The 19,938-nt window shown below is 43.7% G+C and overlaps 1 protein-coding gene across 1 annotated transcript; it reads left to right on the top strand.

Annotated features, from left to right (window-relative positions):
- The first annotated feature begins 240 nt into the window (after positions 1-240).
- Positions 241-14,403, top strand: LOC309524941 (E3 ubiquitin-protein ligase TRIM39-like). The gene is made up of 7 exons (XM_082210200.1): positions 241-932; positions 2,927-3,022; positions 4,208-4,438; positions 8,886-8,908; positions 9,528-9,646; positions 11,556-11,612; positions 13,234-14,403. The coding sequence occupies exons 1-7, from the start codon at positions 513-515 to the stop codon at positions 13,749-13,751; spliced, it is 1,464 nt and encodes a 487-aa protein (XP_082066326.1). The 5' UTR covers positions 241-512; the 3' UTR covers positions 13,752-14,403.
- The last annotated feature ends 5,535 nt before the right edge of the window (positions 14,404-19,938 follow it).

A 19,938-nucleotide genomic window follows, 5' to 3' on the forward strand; every position in this document is an offset into this window, starting at 1 on the left:
GGTTTACTAGCCGCTTTGCTTCTCAAAATACTCTGTTATTTTTCTCCTGCCAATAGGAAACCCTCTATATGGGCTCCTGAAATACTCCAGAAAGGAAAGAGGAGCAGTTTTTCTTATAACAATAGTAGCAAACACAAAGTTTGAAAGGCCTGGGAGAAGGGGAATGTGTTTGCCTTAAAGATGTATAACGAAGCTGCTAAGCAACTCTTCACCACCACCACAATGAGGGCTGGATATTGAATGAAACCTGGCCAGCAGCTGTGACCCAATAAAGCGATTTCATACTTTTGAGTTAATTAGTAATCTACTAACTAGGGTCAAAAGTAGCAAGAGGCTATCCACCATTTCCCGCGTCAGTGCCTCAACATAGAAGTACTCCTTCCTCTTCTCCCAGGCTTTCTGCCTGGGAAGAAACGAAACGCCCGATTGCAGGAACACGAAAGCGAAACTGAGCTTGCCTATTCTTCTCCAGCTCTCGGAAAACAGCTGCTGCTGCTGCTTCTTGGGCGATCATGGCTACCGCAGATCCAGCAAAACACCTTCAGGACGAAGTCACTTGTTCCATTTGTTTGGATTACTTCAAGGATCCAGTCATGATCACGGAGTGCCAGCACGACTTTTGCCGAGCCTGCATCACGAAGTATTGGAAAAGATCGGGAGCTTCCATTTGCTGCCCGGATTGCAGAAGAACAGCTTCCTTGCAAAGCCTGAAGCCCAACCGGCGCCTGGCGAACATGGTGGAAGCGGCTAAGCAGCTCCGTCTGCAGCTGGAGCAAAGTCCAGGAAGGGAGAAAATGTGCAGGGAGCACAAGAAGCCTCTGAGTCTCTTCTGCACAACAGAAAATGCCCTTATTTGCATGTTCTGCGAGAGATCCAAGGCTCACAGAAACCACCGTGTTATTTCCCCAGAAAGAGCTGCTGCCGATTACAAGGTAATGACGGTGCATTTTAGCAAAGAATGCAATTGCATGTGTGTATGCCCGGTGCAGTTGTGATATCTGTAATCTAACCACGATATAGAACAGGGACAGGGAACTTGTGGTCCTCCAGGTGTTTTGAGCCCAGCTCCCATTAAACCCAGGCAAGGGTGATGGGAGTTGTAGCGTAGCAGCACCTTGAGGGTCACAGGTGAGTAGCCTCCCCAGATATAGAAGGTGAACGCCTCACTTGGTATATTTCTCCTCCCCTTTTCAGAGCTGGTGTTTTAAATCTACAATCAGGGTTAGTTTCAAACCACATTGTGCCAATTCTGTTTGAAGCGTGATAGCGGTTCACAGAGCTCTCTGCAAAGGTTGATACAGTGGTGCCCCGCAAGACGAAATTAATTCGTTCCGCAATTTTTGTCGTCTAGCGAATTTTTCGTCTTGCGAAGCACGAAATCCCATAGGAATGCATTGAAAATCAATTAATGCGTTCCTATGGTCAAAAAAAGTCCAAACAAAGCCAAATTTGGTACAATAACAGTTTATTAACTGCTCTTTAAAGTCACACATACTGTAAAGAGCAGTTCATAAATTTAAGGGAAAATAAATTAACTTTATAAACAAAACATGTCTTTGTTTTTAGTCAAAGAAAAAAAGTCACGAGACGTTTTCGTCTTGCGAAGCAAGCCCATAGGGGAAATTTGTCTTGCGAGGCAAATCGCGAACGGAAAAAACTTTAGTCTAGCGAGTTTTTTGTATTGCGAGGCATTCGTCTTGCGGGGCACCACTGTATTTGATACTTCCAGAGACCCACCCTTCGCCCTCAATAATGGGCAGCCTCACCGCACCATTTTGTGGGCCAGCCTCTTTCAAGTGTGGCAGCCATTTTGTGACGGGTTTACAGGAATTTCCCCTCAAAATTCCAAGGTGTCCATTGGCCCCCAAAGGTTGGCAATTCCTGTCTTAAGCAGCCACAGCTGTTTCTGTCTCGGGGTCTTCCTTGCGCATAACATTTATAGTGAAATGGTTGCCTTTTTGTTTTTTGGATTTTTTTCACAGGTTGCCACATGAAGTGCTTTTTTTTTAATAATGGAAAAAAAAATCCAGATTCTGTAAAAGAGCCTGGGTGGATCCTGTGATAGGAATTTTATGGTCTTAGACATATGGCAATGTTCATAAGTGTACCAACCAAGCACATACATAAATCAACACAGGAAGACCGACCTGGAACCATTTTGATTCCCAAACTGTCCCAAACTGACCAAATGTTTTCTCTGCAAGGTCAAAGGAAAATGGAAAAGCCTCCCCATTGTCTTTTCCTTCACAAATCCTGTCTTAAGGGTATGTCTGTGTTTGAATAGGGTGTGAGCCTGTGACTTGGTCCAGGAACTAAGTATTGTATCATTAGAAAAGACTAGCCAGGCTCTCCAGGAAATCCAATCAAGTAACCTGCCAGACATGAGATAAACGACAGGAGAAAAATAACATTCAAAATTTCTGTTTTAGACTGCCTTTTCTGTGATGTAGGTGTGATGTATCTGAGGGGTGGTCTAAGGTTACACCCCTTCTGTGATGTAGGTATGATGTTTCTGGGGGTGGTCTTCATCTACAGGGTGGGAAATCTACAGGGTGCGCCCTGTTGCAACAATTAATAAAGATCAGGCTTACTAGCTGCTTTGCTTCTCAATATTCTCTGGTTGACCTCTGTTATTCTCTCCTACCAATAGGGAACCTATGTAAGGACTCTATACGGGCTCTTGGATACCCCATAAGGGAAAAGGGCAATTTTTGTTTACAACAGTGGGCGTGCTTTCCTGGGACCTGTGCCAAGCTGTGCCACTGTAGCAGCTGATGGAAGTTGAGAGCCCAACAACTTCTGGTCAGCTGCAGGCTCCCCCTATCCCATCCTATAAACATTTTCAAGTCTGCTGCTTGTTGTAAATAAAACATTCTCTGTCTGCAGAAACTTTAAATCTTCCATATCACCCATTGTCTGTCCTTAGGGTGTGCTACTTGGACATCTAAAGGAACTGAAAAAAGAAAGAAGCAAGATTCTGTCGGTTAAATCAAATGGTGAGAAGCCGTGCCAGGACCTATTGGTAAGAACTGGCATAACTCAGGGGTCAGCAAACTTTTTCAGCCGTGGGCTGGTCTAGTGTCTCTCAGACCATGTGGTGGGCTGGACTATATCTTTTTTTGGGGGGTGGAATGAATGAATTCCTATGCCCCACAAATAACCCAGAGATGCATTTGAAATAAAAGGACACATTCTACTCATGTAAAAGCACGCTGATTCCCGGACCGTCCATGGGCTGGATTTAGAAGGCGATTGGGGTGGATCCGGCCCCCAGGCCTTAGTTTGCCTACCCATGTGCATAGCTCCTCCTTTTAAGGCCTGTCTACAGTGAGCTGATCACCACTGGCAACGTTATCATTTGAGAGCAAGGATCTGTGTACATTGGGAGTGTGATTTGATAAGGATCCACATTCTCCTGACCTATGTTATATTTTACATTACTGTAGTATCTAGGAAGGGGAAAGGACTAGATAAGTGCCTTGATATTGTTGTGATCATGAAGTTGGAATATGTTTGAGGCTGCTTTCAAGTCAAGATTTATGGGTGAAACAGATTTTCTGGATCCATTTCTCTTTAGGCCTGGGTTTGGCACTGAAACCAACTTTCCCAAATGCCCCCTCATTCTGAAGCATGGAGGGCAACAGAGAAAGGGTTTTTTTGCTGGTGGCCCCCAATTTGTGGAATAGGTTTGCATGGTGCCTGTATTAATAACCTTTCTGTACCATGTGATGATAACGACTTTTTTTTTTTTTTTTACTCTTCACCAGCAGGCCCCAGGTTGGTTTAAAACAATTTAAAATTCATGAATGAAAACAGTTTTAAAAATACAGTCACAGGAGTTGAAATATTTTAATGTTATCCTGTATCCCATTTTAGTTTCTGTTCAGTGAATGGCTGGTGTGTTCATTTAACACCCTCATATGTTTTCTTAACATTTGATGTGAACACCTGAAAGAGACGTTAATCAATTTAATTCCAATTACGTGCAGTGCTTTTTTCCAGGGGCTACGCAGTACCGGCACATCTTTTTGTTGTTGTTAAAAAGTGTGACACTTGCTATAACAATTTCACGGTGAGTACCAGCACCTATTTTTCTAGGAAAAGCCCCCACTGAGTATATGATATATATTCCAATGTGATATTATTAGGATCTGGATTGGGCAATCTATTAGAACATCCCATTGTCATCTGTATCTCTCCATTGTAGAAAGAGGCAGAAGCCAAGAGGGGGCAGATTGTGTCTGAATTCCAACAACAGCGGCAGTTTTTGGAGGAACAAGAGCAACGCCAGCTGGCCAGGTTGGAAGACATAAAAAGGGAGATTGAGAAGAGAAGAAATGATTATGCAAACAAATTTGAGGATGAAATATCCTACATCAACGATCTGATTGGTGATATAGAAAAGAAGGGCACTCAATCACCAGATGAATTCTTGGAGGTAGGTCTAGTATTCTGAACCAGAATGTATTCATGACAGAAATATCCTGCATCGGTGACTTGATTGGTGAGATGGCAGGTAAGGGTGGCCAATCGGCAAAAGATTTTTGGGACGCGGGTGGCGCTGTGGGCTAAAGCCTCAACGCCTAGGGCTTGCGGATCGAAAGGTCGGCGGTTCGAATCCCCGCGGCGGGGTGCGCTCCCGCTGCTCGGTCCCAGCGCCTGCCCACCTAGCAGTTCGAAAGCACCCCCGGGGGCAAGTAGATAAATAGGTACCGCTTACCAGCGGGAAGGTAAACGGCGTTCCGTGTGCGGCTCTGGCTCGCCAGAGCAGCGTTGTCACGCTGGCCACGTGACCCGGAAGTGTCCCCGGACAGCGCTGGCCCCCGGCCAATAAATGTGAGATGGGCGCACAAACCCCAGAGTCTGTCAAGACTGGCCCGTTCGGGCAGGGGTACCTTTACCTTTACCTTTATTCTAATCCAATATTGATTCATAGCCAGCACAAATTGGTTGGCAGAGGCAGCTGGCCAGCAGCTCTCTGCATGTGTGATAAGCAATGGTTTAATAAGAAAAATGGCCACCGATGGTTGATTTTTTTGCAAGTAAGTTGTTCTCATTGAGTATGCATCCCTCATCATTCTCAGAATGAGTTGGAGTTGCAACCACTTTCAAAGTCCCAAGTCTCTTGAAAAACGGCAAAGGGTAGAACGACTATAGCGTTGGATTGAATCCCATGTTTTTTGAGGCAAAAGAAGCTAGTGGACATGTGACTGTCAAGTTATTTTGTAATTATCACTTTATTCCTACCCTTTATATACAAACATAGAATGCAAATCCAGGTATGTAAAGCAGACTGAAATGAATGAGGTAATTGATGGAACGCTGAACCATGTAAATTCAGCAGTTCTAATCTTTCCCATCAAAGAATCCATACAGGGGAGAAACCATATCCTTGCTTAGAATGTGGAAACAGCTTCACTCATAAGAGAAGTCTCACTTCACATGAAAGAACTCATAGTAGGGAGGAACCATTTTAAATCCTTAGAATGTGGAAAGAGCTTCAATTCCAAGATGAGTCTCACTTTCCATCAAAAAATTAGTACAGGGGAGAAACCGTATCACTAGTTGGAATGTAGAAAAAGCTTCATTCTGAGCCCCGATCTCACTTCCAATCTAAGAATTCATCCATGGGAGAAGCCACAACAGTGCTGAGAATGTGGAAAGATGTTCAGTGAGAGAGCCAATTTCACAGTCCATCAAAGAAGTCATACGGGGGATAAGTATATGTTGGAAGAAAGATGGTATTAGAAAACAATCAAACCTAAAGAACTTCTCACGCACATGTGAGAAAAATGAATATTCTCTGTTAGTAGAGTTAAATAATTTTTCATATTATATAGATTTTGCTTTAGTTGTTTCATGTGTTTATGAGAGAACTCATAGTAGCCTGCATATCAGGCAATACGCAGACTCTGAATCCCAGTGGAGTGTTAGTTTGGGGAACCAGCCACCCCTCTCCCTTTCTGTGGTCACATCCATACAATGCATTTGAAAGTGCATGACTCTATCTAAATAGTCCTAGGAACTGTAGCAGAGTTACAGTCTCAAGCACCATAAACTAGCTTACAACAACAACAAATCTTTATTACAGTTGTAGGCCAGCATAAGGAGGGTGGGATACAATTGTTCAAAACCTTTAAAAAACCCAAAACTAAAATGAGTTAAAGCAGAAAATATATTTTAAAAGTCTATAAGAATCCAAAAGAAGCTAAGAAAATCTAAAAGAAGGGTTAGGAACATTAGACAAGAGTGTGAGTCTATACCTATCAGTCTACAGAGCACTCTTAATAAGAGTGCCCATTATACAGTGGTGCCTCGCAAGATGAAAAGAATCCGTTCTGTGATTCTCTTCGTCTAGCGGTTTTTTCATCTTGCGAAGCAAGCCCATTAACGGATTAGCGCTATTAGCGGCTTTTAGCGGCTTATCTGCTGATCGGATCAGCTGATAAGCGGCTTAGCGGCTTAGAAAAAGGGGGGGGAGAAAAAAAACCCAGCAGGAACTCGCAAGACATTGTCGTCTTGCGAAGCAAGCCCATAGGAAATTCGTTTTGCGAAGCACCTCCAAAATGGAAAACTCTTTCGTCTAGCGAGTTTTCCGTCTTGCGAGGCATTCGTCTTGCGGGGCACCACTGTATCTAGTTTGTGGCACAGGTCATCCAACAAATTTTGAGCGCTGCCGTGCAGAATCTGGCAACGTATGTTGTAGCAGGGTTGGTACCTGAAAGTAGGGAGGTATAGATTGTCCTGTGTGCCCTGGGTACTTATGCAGCGTTGGTAAGATGAGGCTAGTATGAATGTCTATAATAAAGACACTGGAGAAGCACATGCTCTGTTGTTTCTGTTTGTCCACAGTCACAGGGCACTGCCTCTCCAGATAAGCAATCTTCCTGTATCCGCCTTCAAGGACAGCTGAGGGGAGGCCATGACATCAGTCAAAGGCCCTCTGGTGCTTAGGGACTTTGAGTTTAGCTAGATATGTCATAGGGGAAAAACTAGCTTAGTTTCCAGGATTCTTTGGTTGAAGCCGTGTGCCTTAATGTATAGTGTGCTTGTGACCACAGTTCTTCATTGTGAAGTCACGTGGGATAAGTTTACAATTGGAGATCCAAGTACGCTGGTGAAATTGACCCAGCTTTCTCCTGACCCTAGGAAAGGGAGGAGGGCAGAGACAATTAAGGAAATGGCCGTGCAATGGATCCTTCCTCACCGTTGTGCAAAATTAGCAGGAAGCAGGCAAGGAAGCCTCACCCTTTCGTGAGTGGCCAAAGAGACATTTCTGTGCAAGGGGGAGAGACGAGGATGTGAAAAATGCCATTGTCAAATGTGTAGCCCTCTAAGAAACATAATGATATCTGGAGGATTAAAACAGCTTCATGGAAGACATCTGTTAGAAGGTGACGAAAGAACCGTAACAGGAGTAGGATGAAGTACAATTGTAAATCCACCTTCCTGCACGACAATCAGTGGGTTGAAGAAATCTGATAACAAGAACATTTTTGTCTTTCGCACAGGCACAGCAACAGTGGGAAAGAGGCTCAAAACTGCTTTGGTCATCCATTTTTTTGTAACTACATACCACCCAATTAACTACAGTGGACGCTCGGGTTGCGAATGTGATCTGTGCGGGAGGCACATTTGCAACCCGCAGCGCCGCGTCTGCGCACGCGTGGGTCACGATTTGGCGCTTCTGCACATGCGCAAAGCTCCAAAACCCAGAAGTAACCCGTTCCGGTACTTCCGGGTTCGGTGCGGTGCGCAACCCAAAAACACGCAACCTGAAGCGTCTGTAACCCGAGGTATGACTCTACATTCTACACAGTTCACAACTTAAAATCAATTAAAAACAAATATAATTGGATAAAACAATTGAGGCAGTAGCAGCCTAGCACAGAAGTTAATACAAAGCAGCACGAAGCAGTGTAAAATCAATAAAAGGGCATTGAAACATAGCAAAGAGAGAAACAATAGTTCTAATATATATATATATATAAAGAGAGAGAGAAATGATGATGATGATAATGATAATTTGTTGGCATCCAGCAAAGTCATACTCTGAGCAGACCCATTGAAACCAATAGCTTTGAGTATTAGAATCATAGAATCATAGAGTTGGAAGAGACCACAAGGGCCATCGAGTCCAACCCCCTGCCAAGCAGGAAACACCATCAGAGCACTCCTGACATATGGTTGTCAAGCCTCTGCTTAAAGACCTCCAAAGAAGGAGACTCCACCACACTCCTTGGCAGCAAATTCCACTGTCGAACAGCTCTTACTGTCAGGAAGTTCTTCCTAATGTTTAGGTGGAATCTTCTTTCTTGTAGTTTGGATCCATTGCTCCGTGTCCGCTTCTCTGGAGCAGCAGAAAACAACCTATCATATCACCCCTTAACCTCCTCTTCTCCAGGCTAAACATGCCCAGCTCCCTTAGCCGTTCCTCATAAGGCATCGTTTCCAGGCCTTTGACCATTTTGGTTGCTCTCCTCTGGACACATTCCAGTTTGTCAGTGTCCTTCTTGAATTGTGGTGCCCAGAACTGGACACAGTACTCCAGGTGAGGTCTGACCAGAGCAGAATACAGTGGCACTATTACTTCCCTTGATCTAGATGCTATACTCCTATTGATGCAGCCCAGAATTGCATTGGCTTTTTTAGCTGCTGCATCACACTGTTGGCTCATGTCAAGTTTGTGGTCAACCAAGACTCCTAGATCCTTTTCACATGTACTGCTCTCAAGCCAGGTGTCACCCATCTTGTATTTGTGCCTCTCATTTTTTTTGCCCCCCAAAATGGGTAATGTTATTATTAACATTGGATGTCGCCCATTAAATTGAAATTACACCGTGTGCAAAATATAGCTAAATTGTCTTTGCTCTTTTCACTTCTAGGGTATTGGAAGCATACTGAACAGGTATCTGCCTTCTGCTTTTGCTTTATAACGATGCTTGACTTACTTGGGGCCCCCTCTCCCCTCCCCAACTACCCTTTTAATGGCCTCTTAGCTACTGTTTTAAGGCTACATGGAACCATCATTGGGCTAAAATGGTGAGTCAGTGAGGCAGGGCTTTTGGGTTTCATTAAGGGCCTTCCTGCCCTCAGTCCCACTCCCCTATAATGGGAATACATCACCCTCTTATTTTATTGTGATAGGGTGATGCTTGCTTTGACTTCACTAGTAAATGAATCAGGATGAATGCTCAACCAATGTCATCCAATCTCCTTTGAAGCAAATCGGCATGTATGTATGCTCAATAAGCAGGTAATCTAGAAATGGCCAGAGATTTCTGGAGAACTCAAAAGCTTGCTGGAGGGGGCACGGCTATAAGGCTCCTACACGTCAGCATTCACCGTTGTGCCATTAACTATGAGGCCGAAATTGAACTTTTTACCATCATAGCACTCCTATGCTATCAAGTGGTGGATGAAGCTGCAAGTGAGCCTTTGTGAATCAAAAAAGGTGGCAGTTAAAATAAGGGACTGTACAACTAGATTGAGGGTGGTCCTTTGACTATCTCGCTTTCTCCCACCAGATGCGAGACAGAGAAATTTCAGTTTCCAGCTACTCCTGCTTCTGCAGACATGAAGGAAAGGCTGAGGAAATTCTCTCAAGAAAGCGCATCTTTGACGAGTTCTCTGAGGAGAGTCAGAGGTTTGTAAAAGAGAACCCTAAATCGGATTGCAGGGAGGAAACATGGTGCAGCACTGTCACCAGCATTGTACCTTTAAGAGAAGCGTAGCAGGGTGATGCCAGCAGCCATAGATTTTCCCCCATGATGCTCATTATTAGAAAAAGTGAGTGGCTTTGTGCTAGTGTGGTTTCATGGGTTAGATAAAAGGTCTGACTAAGACCTGGGACGACTAGTGTCGAGTCTCCATTCAGGCATAAGACCCACTAAGCGACCTTGGACCACTCTGATTATAGATAGAACTACAGTGGTACCTGTCAGGAAAAAGCACCAAGGCAAAAGCCAGCTCCAGATGGCTGGAATGCAAAACAGGATGTTGTGGTTTGCAGATGTACTGTTGGAGGAAAGGTGGAGCCTATTCTCTGTACTGAGCACCGGATGTTAGCTCAGAGTGTCATCTGACCTGTGCTGGAAGTACAGGGGAGGAGTTGAGTCTCTTCTGATGGAGTCTGAAGGGAACGGTCGCATTTCTATGTACTGATGAGTGACAGGAATAAACATGTAAAAAGGACTCCTGTCTGTCTCATTTCTCCTCCCTGGGAGAATGCAGGGAGGGAGAGAGAAGCAGAGGGTGTGTTCTATCTCACGTCTAATGAGAAGAATCGCCGGGTTTGTTTACCTAGACTGCCGGCAGTTGCAGACGGATGGTAAACCACAGTATCTCGCTCAATTGCCTCGGGGGAGGCCAGGTACCTCTGCCTGTGAGCCAAGATACTAACAGTACCTCGGGTTACAGACGCTTCAGGTTACATACGCTTCAGGTTACACACTCTGCTAACCCAGAGATAGTGCTTCAGGTTAAGAACTTTGCTTCAGGATAAGAACAGAAATCGTGCTCCGGCGGTGTGGCGGCAGCAGGAGGCCCCATTAGTTAAAGTGGTGCTTCAGGTTAAGAACAGTTTCAGGTTAAGAATGGACCTCCAGAACGAATTAAGTACTTAACCCGAGGTACCAGGGCAGGTAATGACCAGGCTCAGTCAAAAGGGGGTTTGTAAGCTAATCAGCAGTGCCTGAGAAGCCCTGTGCAAAGAACTCTTGAAAAAAAACCTATCAGCTGATAGTTTGGTCTTGCAGAGAGCTTTGCTGAGCATCTTGCAAGGCCTGGTAATTAGCTGAGAGTCTGGCCTAGTGAAGCCCCTTGCAAAGCTCTCTGTTAGACCCATGAAGTGGGGGGAGCGGGTCACCTGACATCATTATGACATCGGGATTGTCAAATCTGGCTTGTGATGGGATGGAGGAGAGAACAATCTGGCCAGTTCCCCATTCTTGTCTATTGCTATCGAGTCACCATTATGCAAGTTGTGCACCTTAAGTATTGGGGGGGGGGAGTGGTTAAGAGCAGTGGACCCGTAATCTGGGGAGCCGGGTTCGCGTCTCCGCTCCTCCACATGCAGCTGCTGGGTGACCTTGGGCTAGTCACACTTCTTTGAAGTCTCTCAGCCCCACTCACCTCACATAGTGTTCGCTGTGAGGGAGGGAGGGAAAGGAGAATGTTAGCTGCTTTGAGACTCCTTTGGGTAGTGATAAAGCGGGATATCAAATCCAAACTCCTCCTCCTCCTTTGCTACCCAAAGTGTGTGGCATGTGCCCCATCTCCTCTTCCTGGCTACCCAGAATTCACTTAATCATCCTGTTTGTCATTCTTACCACTACAGCTGCCCTTGCTTTTAACAGAATCATTCATCATATCACAGATGTTGTTCCTCTGTCAGTTAGCCTTAGGAACATGATTCATGCATTAGTCAATAACTATTATGAATGATTACTGTAGTTAACAACAATGCTTCATTGGTGCGTGGTTAAACAGGCTGCAAGGTCCCTTCTGTTAGCCTTATGATGGACGTTTTACCTTGCTCTCTTTTCTCCTCCTAGACTGTCCTGAGCCCAACTGTTCTCAATCCAACACGGTCAAATCAAAATGGATAAGAGGTAAGCTGCTAGTTCCGGAGAGCAAAAACAGGCCAGATGTTGGAGAGTTCCAGCATTTGATCTCCTGACGTTTCTGTCTTCAGATATAAGCTGCTGCAGGGGGAGATCAAACTGAACTGAGGCCCTGGCAGCAGTGCTGAGGGGCGGAGGAAGCGAGTTAGTCCCTGCGCTCTCACTCCAGTCTAAACCACCACCACCCTAGCAAGTAAATAGCTTAAGGGGGACTTAGATCAGGGGAAATCGTGTTGTGGAAAGGGTTACATTAACCATTTTCCAGCTCAAGAGCCACATTCTCTTCAAGACAGCCTTCCTTAAAAAAATAATCTTTATTGGTTTATAAACTGCGCACACACACACACACACACACACACACAGAAACCCAATAAAATAAAACAGCACATAATTCACAAATAAGAAAAATAAAATAAAACAGTACAATGTAGAAACACAAAAATATTTCAGCCATTGACTTCCGACCTCCTTGGTGTGGGTTCTTTATTTCCTTGTTCCTTTCCTTTATTTTTCAACAAACATAGCCTGTATTATATCCCTTACGCAGTTCCCAGAGTTATTCAAAGCATTCTAAAGTTTTAATATGGGGACAATGTTCTTTTAAATCTTGTCTATAAATCTCCCATTCCTTTTTAAACTTTGGGGTCGGTCGATCCCTGATGTTTTCCGTCATTTTCGCTAGTTCTATTTATTCAAGCAGTTTTACTTGCCGCTCCTCTTCTGATGGAATTTTATCTCCTTTCCAGTCCTTGACAGTCAGCATCCTTGCTGCTGCTGTTGTTGTGTACAAAAACAATCCAGCCTTGAGAGAAGGCTGTCTCTCAAGATAGCCTTCCAAGGACCACAGGCCATGCTGGGTGGTGCCAGAAACAGAGCCATAGGTACAGGGTTTTTTCCTGTTATTAAGCCTTCAGAGGGGCACCATTGAGACACCCACCTTGCAGTCAAACTGAGCCTTTGACCCTAGTGAAATAAATCCTAGTTTTTCCCCTGCCAGAGGCAGACGTGGGTGAAGCAGTGAATGTAAATTCCGTCTTTGTTTCTGCACACGCAGTCTCCAAGCTTTCAACTCTCACCCTGCATGTGCCCCTGTATTCTCGCCATGCAAATTTTGTTGCATGTAAAGGGACCCTTGACCATTAGGTCCAGTCGTGGACGACTCTGGGGTTGTGGCGCTCATCTCACTTTATTGGCCGAGGGAGCCGGCGTACAGCTTCCGGGTCATGTGGCCAGCATGACTAAGCCGCTTCTGGTGAACCACAGTAGCGCACGGAAACGCCATTTACCTTCCCGCCAGAGCAGTACCTATTTATCTACTTGCACTTTGACGTGCTTTTGAAATGCTAGGTTGGCAGGAGCAGGGACCGAGCAACGGGAGCTCACCCTGTCGTGGGGATTCGAACTGCCGACCTTCTGATCGGCAAGTCCTAGGCTCTGTGGTTTAACCCACAGCGCCACCTGTGTCCCTTGGTTGTATGAATTGGCCTAATTGGTTCTGCATTTCCCCCTTCTAAAGAATGCGTGCAATTTGCGAGCTCGGTACACTACCTTACGGAAGTAACCGATTCTGTTAAGTGTTTGTCTTGCCCTGCTTCCTGTTCTCTTTCAGAAAATGTGGTGTTGGATCCGGAAACAGCCCATCCCCGGTATATCGTGTCTTCAGATGGAAAATCAGTACGGTGGGGAGATGTCCGCCAGGACTACCCCTACAACCCAAAGAGGTTTGAATACGCCCGCTGTGTGCTTGGAACACAGGGATTCAGCTCTGGGAAACATTATTGGACAGTGGATGTTGAGGATGTTGACCATTGGGCTGTGGGCGTAGCCAGTGAGTCTGTGGAGAGGGATAGAGAAATTGATTTTGAACCTGATGAAGGGATCTGGGCGGTGGGCTTTAGTTATGATCAGTACAAAGCTCTGACTTCACCTCCTACTATTTTGGAGCCAGAAGAGGATCCAGTAGAGATCCAAGTTTCTTTGAACTATGAAGCAGGAACGGTGGCTTTTTATGATGCTGAAGATAAGACCCGCCTGTTTATTTTCCAGTCAATTGATTTTGAAGGGGAGGAAGTTTTCCCCTTTTTCCGGATTGGAAATTCATCAGCTCCCCTCCAGCTGTGCTCTTAAAACACATGGTTCTTGGCCTGTGCTTTGCTTTGCTTTGCCTTGCCTTGCTTTGCCTGGGTACTCAGGAGTCCAGGTGTTAGTCCCAAAGAGCAGCGGATATCATTTCTGTGCACATTGTCTTTGGAAGTCTGTTTCCATCCCAGGCTGCTGTCCCACATTCCCCTTCAACAAAGGACCAAGGTGTTTTGGTTTGACTGTGCAGATGATAGCTTTATAATCCAGTACAGAAAAGAAGCACTATAATATTGCAAATAATTTTACTTTAATTTTGCACCCTCTTGGTGGTGCCAATGGGGAATTTCCTCCCAATGCAAGTTGCAGCTTCAGATGGATTATCCTCGGGACCAAAGCAAAGGTGGAAAGGGTTAAATCCTCCACCGCATTTTGTGATTCTCATAATCATCAACTTCTTCCCTCACTCAGCATTTTGCAGTTTTAAAAACTTGCATGCTAAATGCAAGGCCATATTTTGTCTGGTTTTGATTCTTAGTTTATATTAACCACACTGTTTATTAGCATGTAACTCCTCAGGTTTTTCTCTTTAGCTTTTTATGTTTAATAAACCTGCGATTTGATATCTCCATTGTCACCATTGCAGTCTTTCACTCATTTCATTAATTCGTCAATAAAATCATTTAAAAAATCCTTTTAACCTTTGTTTTGACTCAACTAACTTTTTATGCTGCAGTTCTGTTATGATACGTTTAGTTTATTAAATTGCTTTTCTTAGAAGATTAAAGGCATCCTAAAAACTTTTTAAAAGTACCATACTGAACAAAAATGATACAGATAATGTTCATAGCATAAGAATTATTTTTTTAAAAAAACCACCATCCCCAAAAAATAACAAAAGTAGGCTAACCAGTTAGCCAGGCCTATATTTAAAACCATCCCATCCTAACCCTTTTCCTTTTTTAAAAAAGAACCATACTGAACATTCATGTTAATAGTGTAAGAATTAACTAAGAAACCCACCATCCCAGAAAAATAACAAAACTAGGCTAGCCAATTAACCAGGCCTGTCATCACCTCACATCCCATGAAATTCCTGCAACTATAGGAACATCTTAACATTGTGCCAGAAAAATGACAATGTTAGTGCCAATATTTTGTTTTAAGATACATGTTTTCAAGATGGAGTATTGTATTTTGTGTGAGGCCCCAATCTCCTGTCCCTCACTCTCCCCTTTTAATTTTTTTATTATTATTTTGAACATTGGGCAGTTGAGCATGCTGCTAAGTGCAAGCCCAGTTAGACCCCTGCTGGAAATGGAGGGGTGGTACGATACTGTTCAGTTTCTGTTGAAATGAAATCAAACCTTTATTAGGCATTATGCAAATAAAAACCGTAAGAAGGAAAATAACATGTAAAAGCCTTGAAATATATATAAAAAGGCAGCAGTTGGCTACAATCATATATATATATATACATATAAAATCAGTGGTTTTCCTTGTTATCCTGCTCCTTGGAGGACTGCCGCCAAAAACTCGGCTACCCCCGCCGTTACCCTTTGGTCAACGTCGGATAGGCAGAATCCCGCACATTCACCTTGCTGGGGTTCCAGACCACCCAAAAGAGGGGACAGCACGCGTTGACGGAGCGTACTGTACAATGGGCAATGAAAGAGAATATGCTCTACAGTGTCCGGGACATTCATAGAGCATCTGCAGAATCTCTTGTTTCTAGGGATGTTTTGATATCTTCCCCAGACAAATGCTGAGGGAAAGACATTCAACCGGGCCAGCATAAAAGCCCTACGTTGGGCTGGGATTATTAATTTAGTGACGTAATTGACTCTGCTATCTAAGATATTTAAATCATAGAATATGGGGGAGCAAATTTTATTTACAGCTGCCATAATATTTTGTCTCTCCACATCCTTTAGTCTAGCTAGGATATTATGGAAAATGTATTGCTCATTAGAATTATACAGGGGCTCCAGCTCGATGCCTAAAGATTCAATCTTTTTTTCGAGGTACTGATACCATCTTGATTTATAGGGGTCTTTGAGCAGATCAGCGAGCAGGCTTGATGGAGAGCAGCGAAAATGGCAGCGTAACCAGTACTTTATTGAGGTGGACCAGGCCCAGTATTCCATTGTGTGTATGCCTATTTCTGCACACATTGTTTCATATTTGATCGCAGCTGGGAGTCCAAGAATACGTCTCAGAAAGCTGGAGTGAATCTTATTTAAATCACTGTTATATGCTTGAATCCATAGCGGGATTCCATAGAATATCTGGGCTTGCACTTTTGTTTGAAAAATCTGATTGGCCGCAGGAATAAATTGATTACCTTTCTGATAATAAAAACGGGCAACTGCTGATGAGGTGCACTTTGCCTGTTTTATGGCATTTGTGCGATGACTTGCCCATCCTAGATTGCTCTGGAATAAGATTCCCAGATACCTATAGATTTTTACTTGTTGGATTTCTTGCCCTCTTATTTTCCATTTCTCTAGTTTCCAACCATTTGAGAAGACCAAAATTTTTGTCTTCTCGTAATTTATAGAGAGTTTATTACATTCGCAGTAAAGGGTCAGAGAAGATATAAGACGTTTCAGACCCAAGCTTGTTAATGATAGTAGGACTGCATCGTCTGCGTATAATAAGAGAGGAACTGGTTTCTGATTAAGTTTAGGGGCATGTGATTCTATTTTTTGAAGGTGATCTGGCAAGTCTGATAAGAATAAGTTAAATAGAAAGGGGGCAAGAATACATCCTTGTTTTACCCCTTTCGAGATTGGGATGTCTGATGAAAGATGACCTATGGTGTTAAGTTTGACTTGACAGACATTGGAAGAGTATAGATTTTGTATTAGAATCAATAAGCGCTGATCAATTTTTAGTTCTGCGAGTTTCCTCCACAGCTTTGGGTGGTCAATTGAGTCGAATGCACCACGAAAATCTACAAAAGCAGCATATATCTTAGATTGCCTTTGGGATCTATATTTTTCAACCAAATGCATAAGTATAAGGCAGTGGTCTAATGTAGAGCAACCTTTAGAGAAACCTATTTGTTCTTTCCCTGGTAAATTTAAATTTTTCATCCATATAAGGAGTTTAGATAGGAGGTGCTTAGCGTAGATTTTCCCTATCACTGATAGTAAGCTTATCGGTCTGTAATTCTTTGGTTCTTTTGGGTCGCCATTTTTAAAGATTGGGATAATTATTGATCTTAACCATATCTCCGGTATGATCCCATCTTTGTCTATGAGAGTAAACAATTGAGCTAGGGGTTCTGCCCACCAATCTATATAGGTCTTAAATAATTCTATTGGTAGACCGTCTGGCCCAGGCGATTTCCCCGATTTGAAATTTTTAACTATCTCTCTAATTTCCACTTCTTCTACCCTTGGCCACTCCTGGAGTTTATTGATTTTATTTATAGCGGTCTCATTTCCTTTAAGTTCACTGTGTAGATTGTTAAATACAGATGTAAAGTATTGGGACCATTTGGATTCTGCAATTGGTGGTTGGGTTAGTTGATTTTCGGCTTTCAGTCCTCCGTACACTAGGTTCCAGAACGCTTTGTTGTTTTTACTCTGAATTGAGTCAAATAGTTGTAGCCATTTTTGGGTTGCATATTTCTGTTTCTTTTCGGCCAGAATGTAATGATATTTTCTTTTTTCATCAAGATAAGAGGGCTCTAGTTTAGTGCGATTATTTTTAAATGTTTGACGCAGTTTTCTTTTTAGCTGGAAACATTCATCGTCAAACCAGGGGCTAGCGCTATGTTTAAGTATCCAACCTTTAAGTGGAGTACTAAGCTCTACAAACATTTGGAAGATTTCATTATAAGTTTTCAGAATATCACTGCAGGGATTAGTGGTCTTTAAATTGGATAATACTTGTTTTCTCAGGTTGGCTGTAAGTTTTTGCCCCACTGCTGCACTCATTTCCTGAGACCATTTTAATTGAGTCATTTGTTTGTATTGAGAAGGTTCTATGATATTGTACTTAGTTATTTTGGTTTCGTTCTTTAAGTTTATAGACAGCGATAGTGGCTGATGGTCGCTTTCAGTACGCGTTCCAATTTTGAGGTCCAGTTTCTGTTAATTGATTCTCATGGGAACTTGCAGATTCTGGCTTCACACAATTAACTCAAGGCAGTGTCAATTTACTCTTGGCAGAAAGCCAAGGTCTGCTTGACCTAGAAACTACTTACTCTGATTGGTTAACGACCAGGACTCAACTCTGTTATCTAGGAATGCTAGCACAGTTTGGTGTGAGGTGTGTTAGGAGAAGTGCTGTGTATGGTTATGAGAGAGAGAGAGAAAGAAAGAAAGGATTTATTTTGCTTTGTTTTGTATGCAGAAACTCTGCTGGTTTTATTTTTTCCTTTTAATAAATCCTGTAAATAGTTATTCTGAGTCTAGCTGACTAGTCATTTCCACCTCGACTAGCTTCTTCGCTGTGCAGGAAAACTCTGCTACGTTTGGGCTAAAGCCATTAGAGCTATGCCTGACACTTCAAAGTTCCATGAGATACTGCTAGTGGAATACCATATATTTTTCCAGTTGGCTGCTGAAAAATCCTGTCACTATTTTTTATTGTTTTGATTGAATATTTAATGTATTTTATTTTCAATGTATTATATTGCACACCATCCTAATCTGCACGAACAAGATTCCAGGAGCTGTAGCTGTGCTTACCTGAGCGAGGACAAAATTTGGTAACACCCCCCTAAATATTTATTTTCACAATAATTCCTTCTTTGTGTATTACTTTTTGCACCCCCTCAGCTTGGCACCCTGTGCGGGGGACATCCCACCCCCCCCTAAATCTTGCGCTGGTCTGTGTACCCTTTTGGGAAGAAGAGGAGGAGTTTGGATTTGATATCCCGCTTTATCACTACCCGAAGGAGTCTCAAAGCGGCTAATGTTCTCCTTTCCCTTCCTCCCCCACAACAAACACTCTGAGGTGAGGGGCTGAGAGACTTCAGAGAAATGTGACTGGCCCAAGGTCACCCAGCAGCTGCATGTGGAGGAGCGGGGAAGCGAACCCATTTCACCAGATTACGAGTCTACCGCTCCTAACCACTACACCACACTGGGTACTAGCAGCAGGGGAGGACTTTGGTAATCTGGCACCTTGAGCAAGGCCAAAATTTGGTGTCCCCTATAGATCACCTCAATTATTCCTTATCTCAATTTTGCGCCTCCTCAGGAATCACCAACAGCCCTAAATCTGACGCTGACAGTAGAGACTGGTCTCTTTATGACATACAAACTGCACCTAGATGGAGGGATCACAGAGCTTTTGCTGTTGGGTTCAATCAGAATCTGTTGGGGGATTGTCAAAGCCCCAAAGACCTGCTGGAGTTTCCCTAGGCAACCAAAACGATTCCTTTGGGTCCAGTACCAGGTTTCCAAGTTTCCTTTGTAGCAGAATATCATGCAGCGTCTAATGTAGGAGTCCCATGTCTAGCAGGGAGCGTAGAAATAAACCACAGGAAACAATTCAGTACAGGCAGAAGTCCTTTACTCTCATTCTTTGTCGGAGCCTGCCGTTACAAATGGTGCTTTTTAGGCATAAAATAAAGACACAGAGGCTAGCAGTATATTTCCATGGATGGAGGGCAGCTAAATTCAGACTTCACCTCTTCCTCCAGTCCGTTTTTTCTTATTACCCTTTGTCCCTCTCCAGCCACATGGCTGCATTCCAATGTCTCACGTTACCTACATCCGGTCAAGGCTTTAACCCACCCACAAACCAGATATAGGGTTACATAGCCCAGAGGGGGGGGGGGACATAACTCCATATGAGGTCATGCATTCCAATACATTGTAAAGCTCAGAGTGCTGGTCACCGAGGTCAGCAAGGCACCCTGCAATATTACAAGCCTCTGCCGTGGCTATCTGACTCCCACAATTCTTGAGCATAATGGTTACAAATTTTAAAATCATCAATCAGATCCCTCCAGTTCAAACTGCTCCAGGCCTAGCTCTAAAAGCTGCCAGACCGTCTCTCACACTAAGAGAGCAAAGATCAGACTAAACAACTCTCTTTGTCCAGCCCAGAAGCTTCAGAGTGACAAGCCCAGCTTCTGGACATTTCACCCTGTTGTTTCTGGGAATCGACGACTCTCAGTCCCAACATTCATGTCCTATGAGGGTCTGGCTTCCCCCTTAAAGGAAGCAGTGGATTCATAGGACATCAAAAAAAGCCACTCTCTGTCTCTTGG

The sequence above is a fragment of the Podarcis vaucheri genome, assembly GCF_965113315.1.
Source record: "Podarcis vaucheri genome assembly, chromosome: 2".
In the NCBI taxonomy this organism is placed as follows: domain Eukaryota; kingdom Metazoa; phylum Chordata; class Lepidosauria; order Squamata; family Lacertidae; genus Podarcis; species Podarcis vaucheri.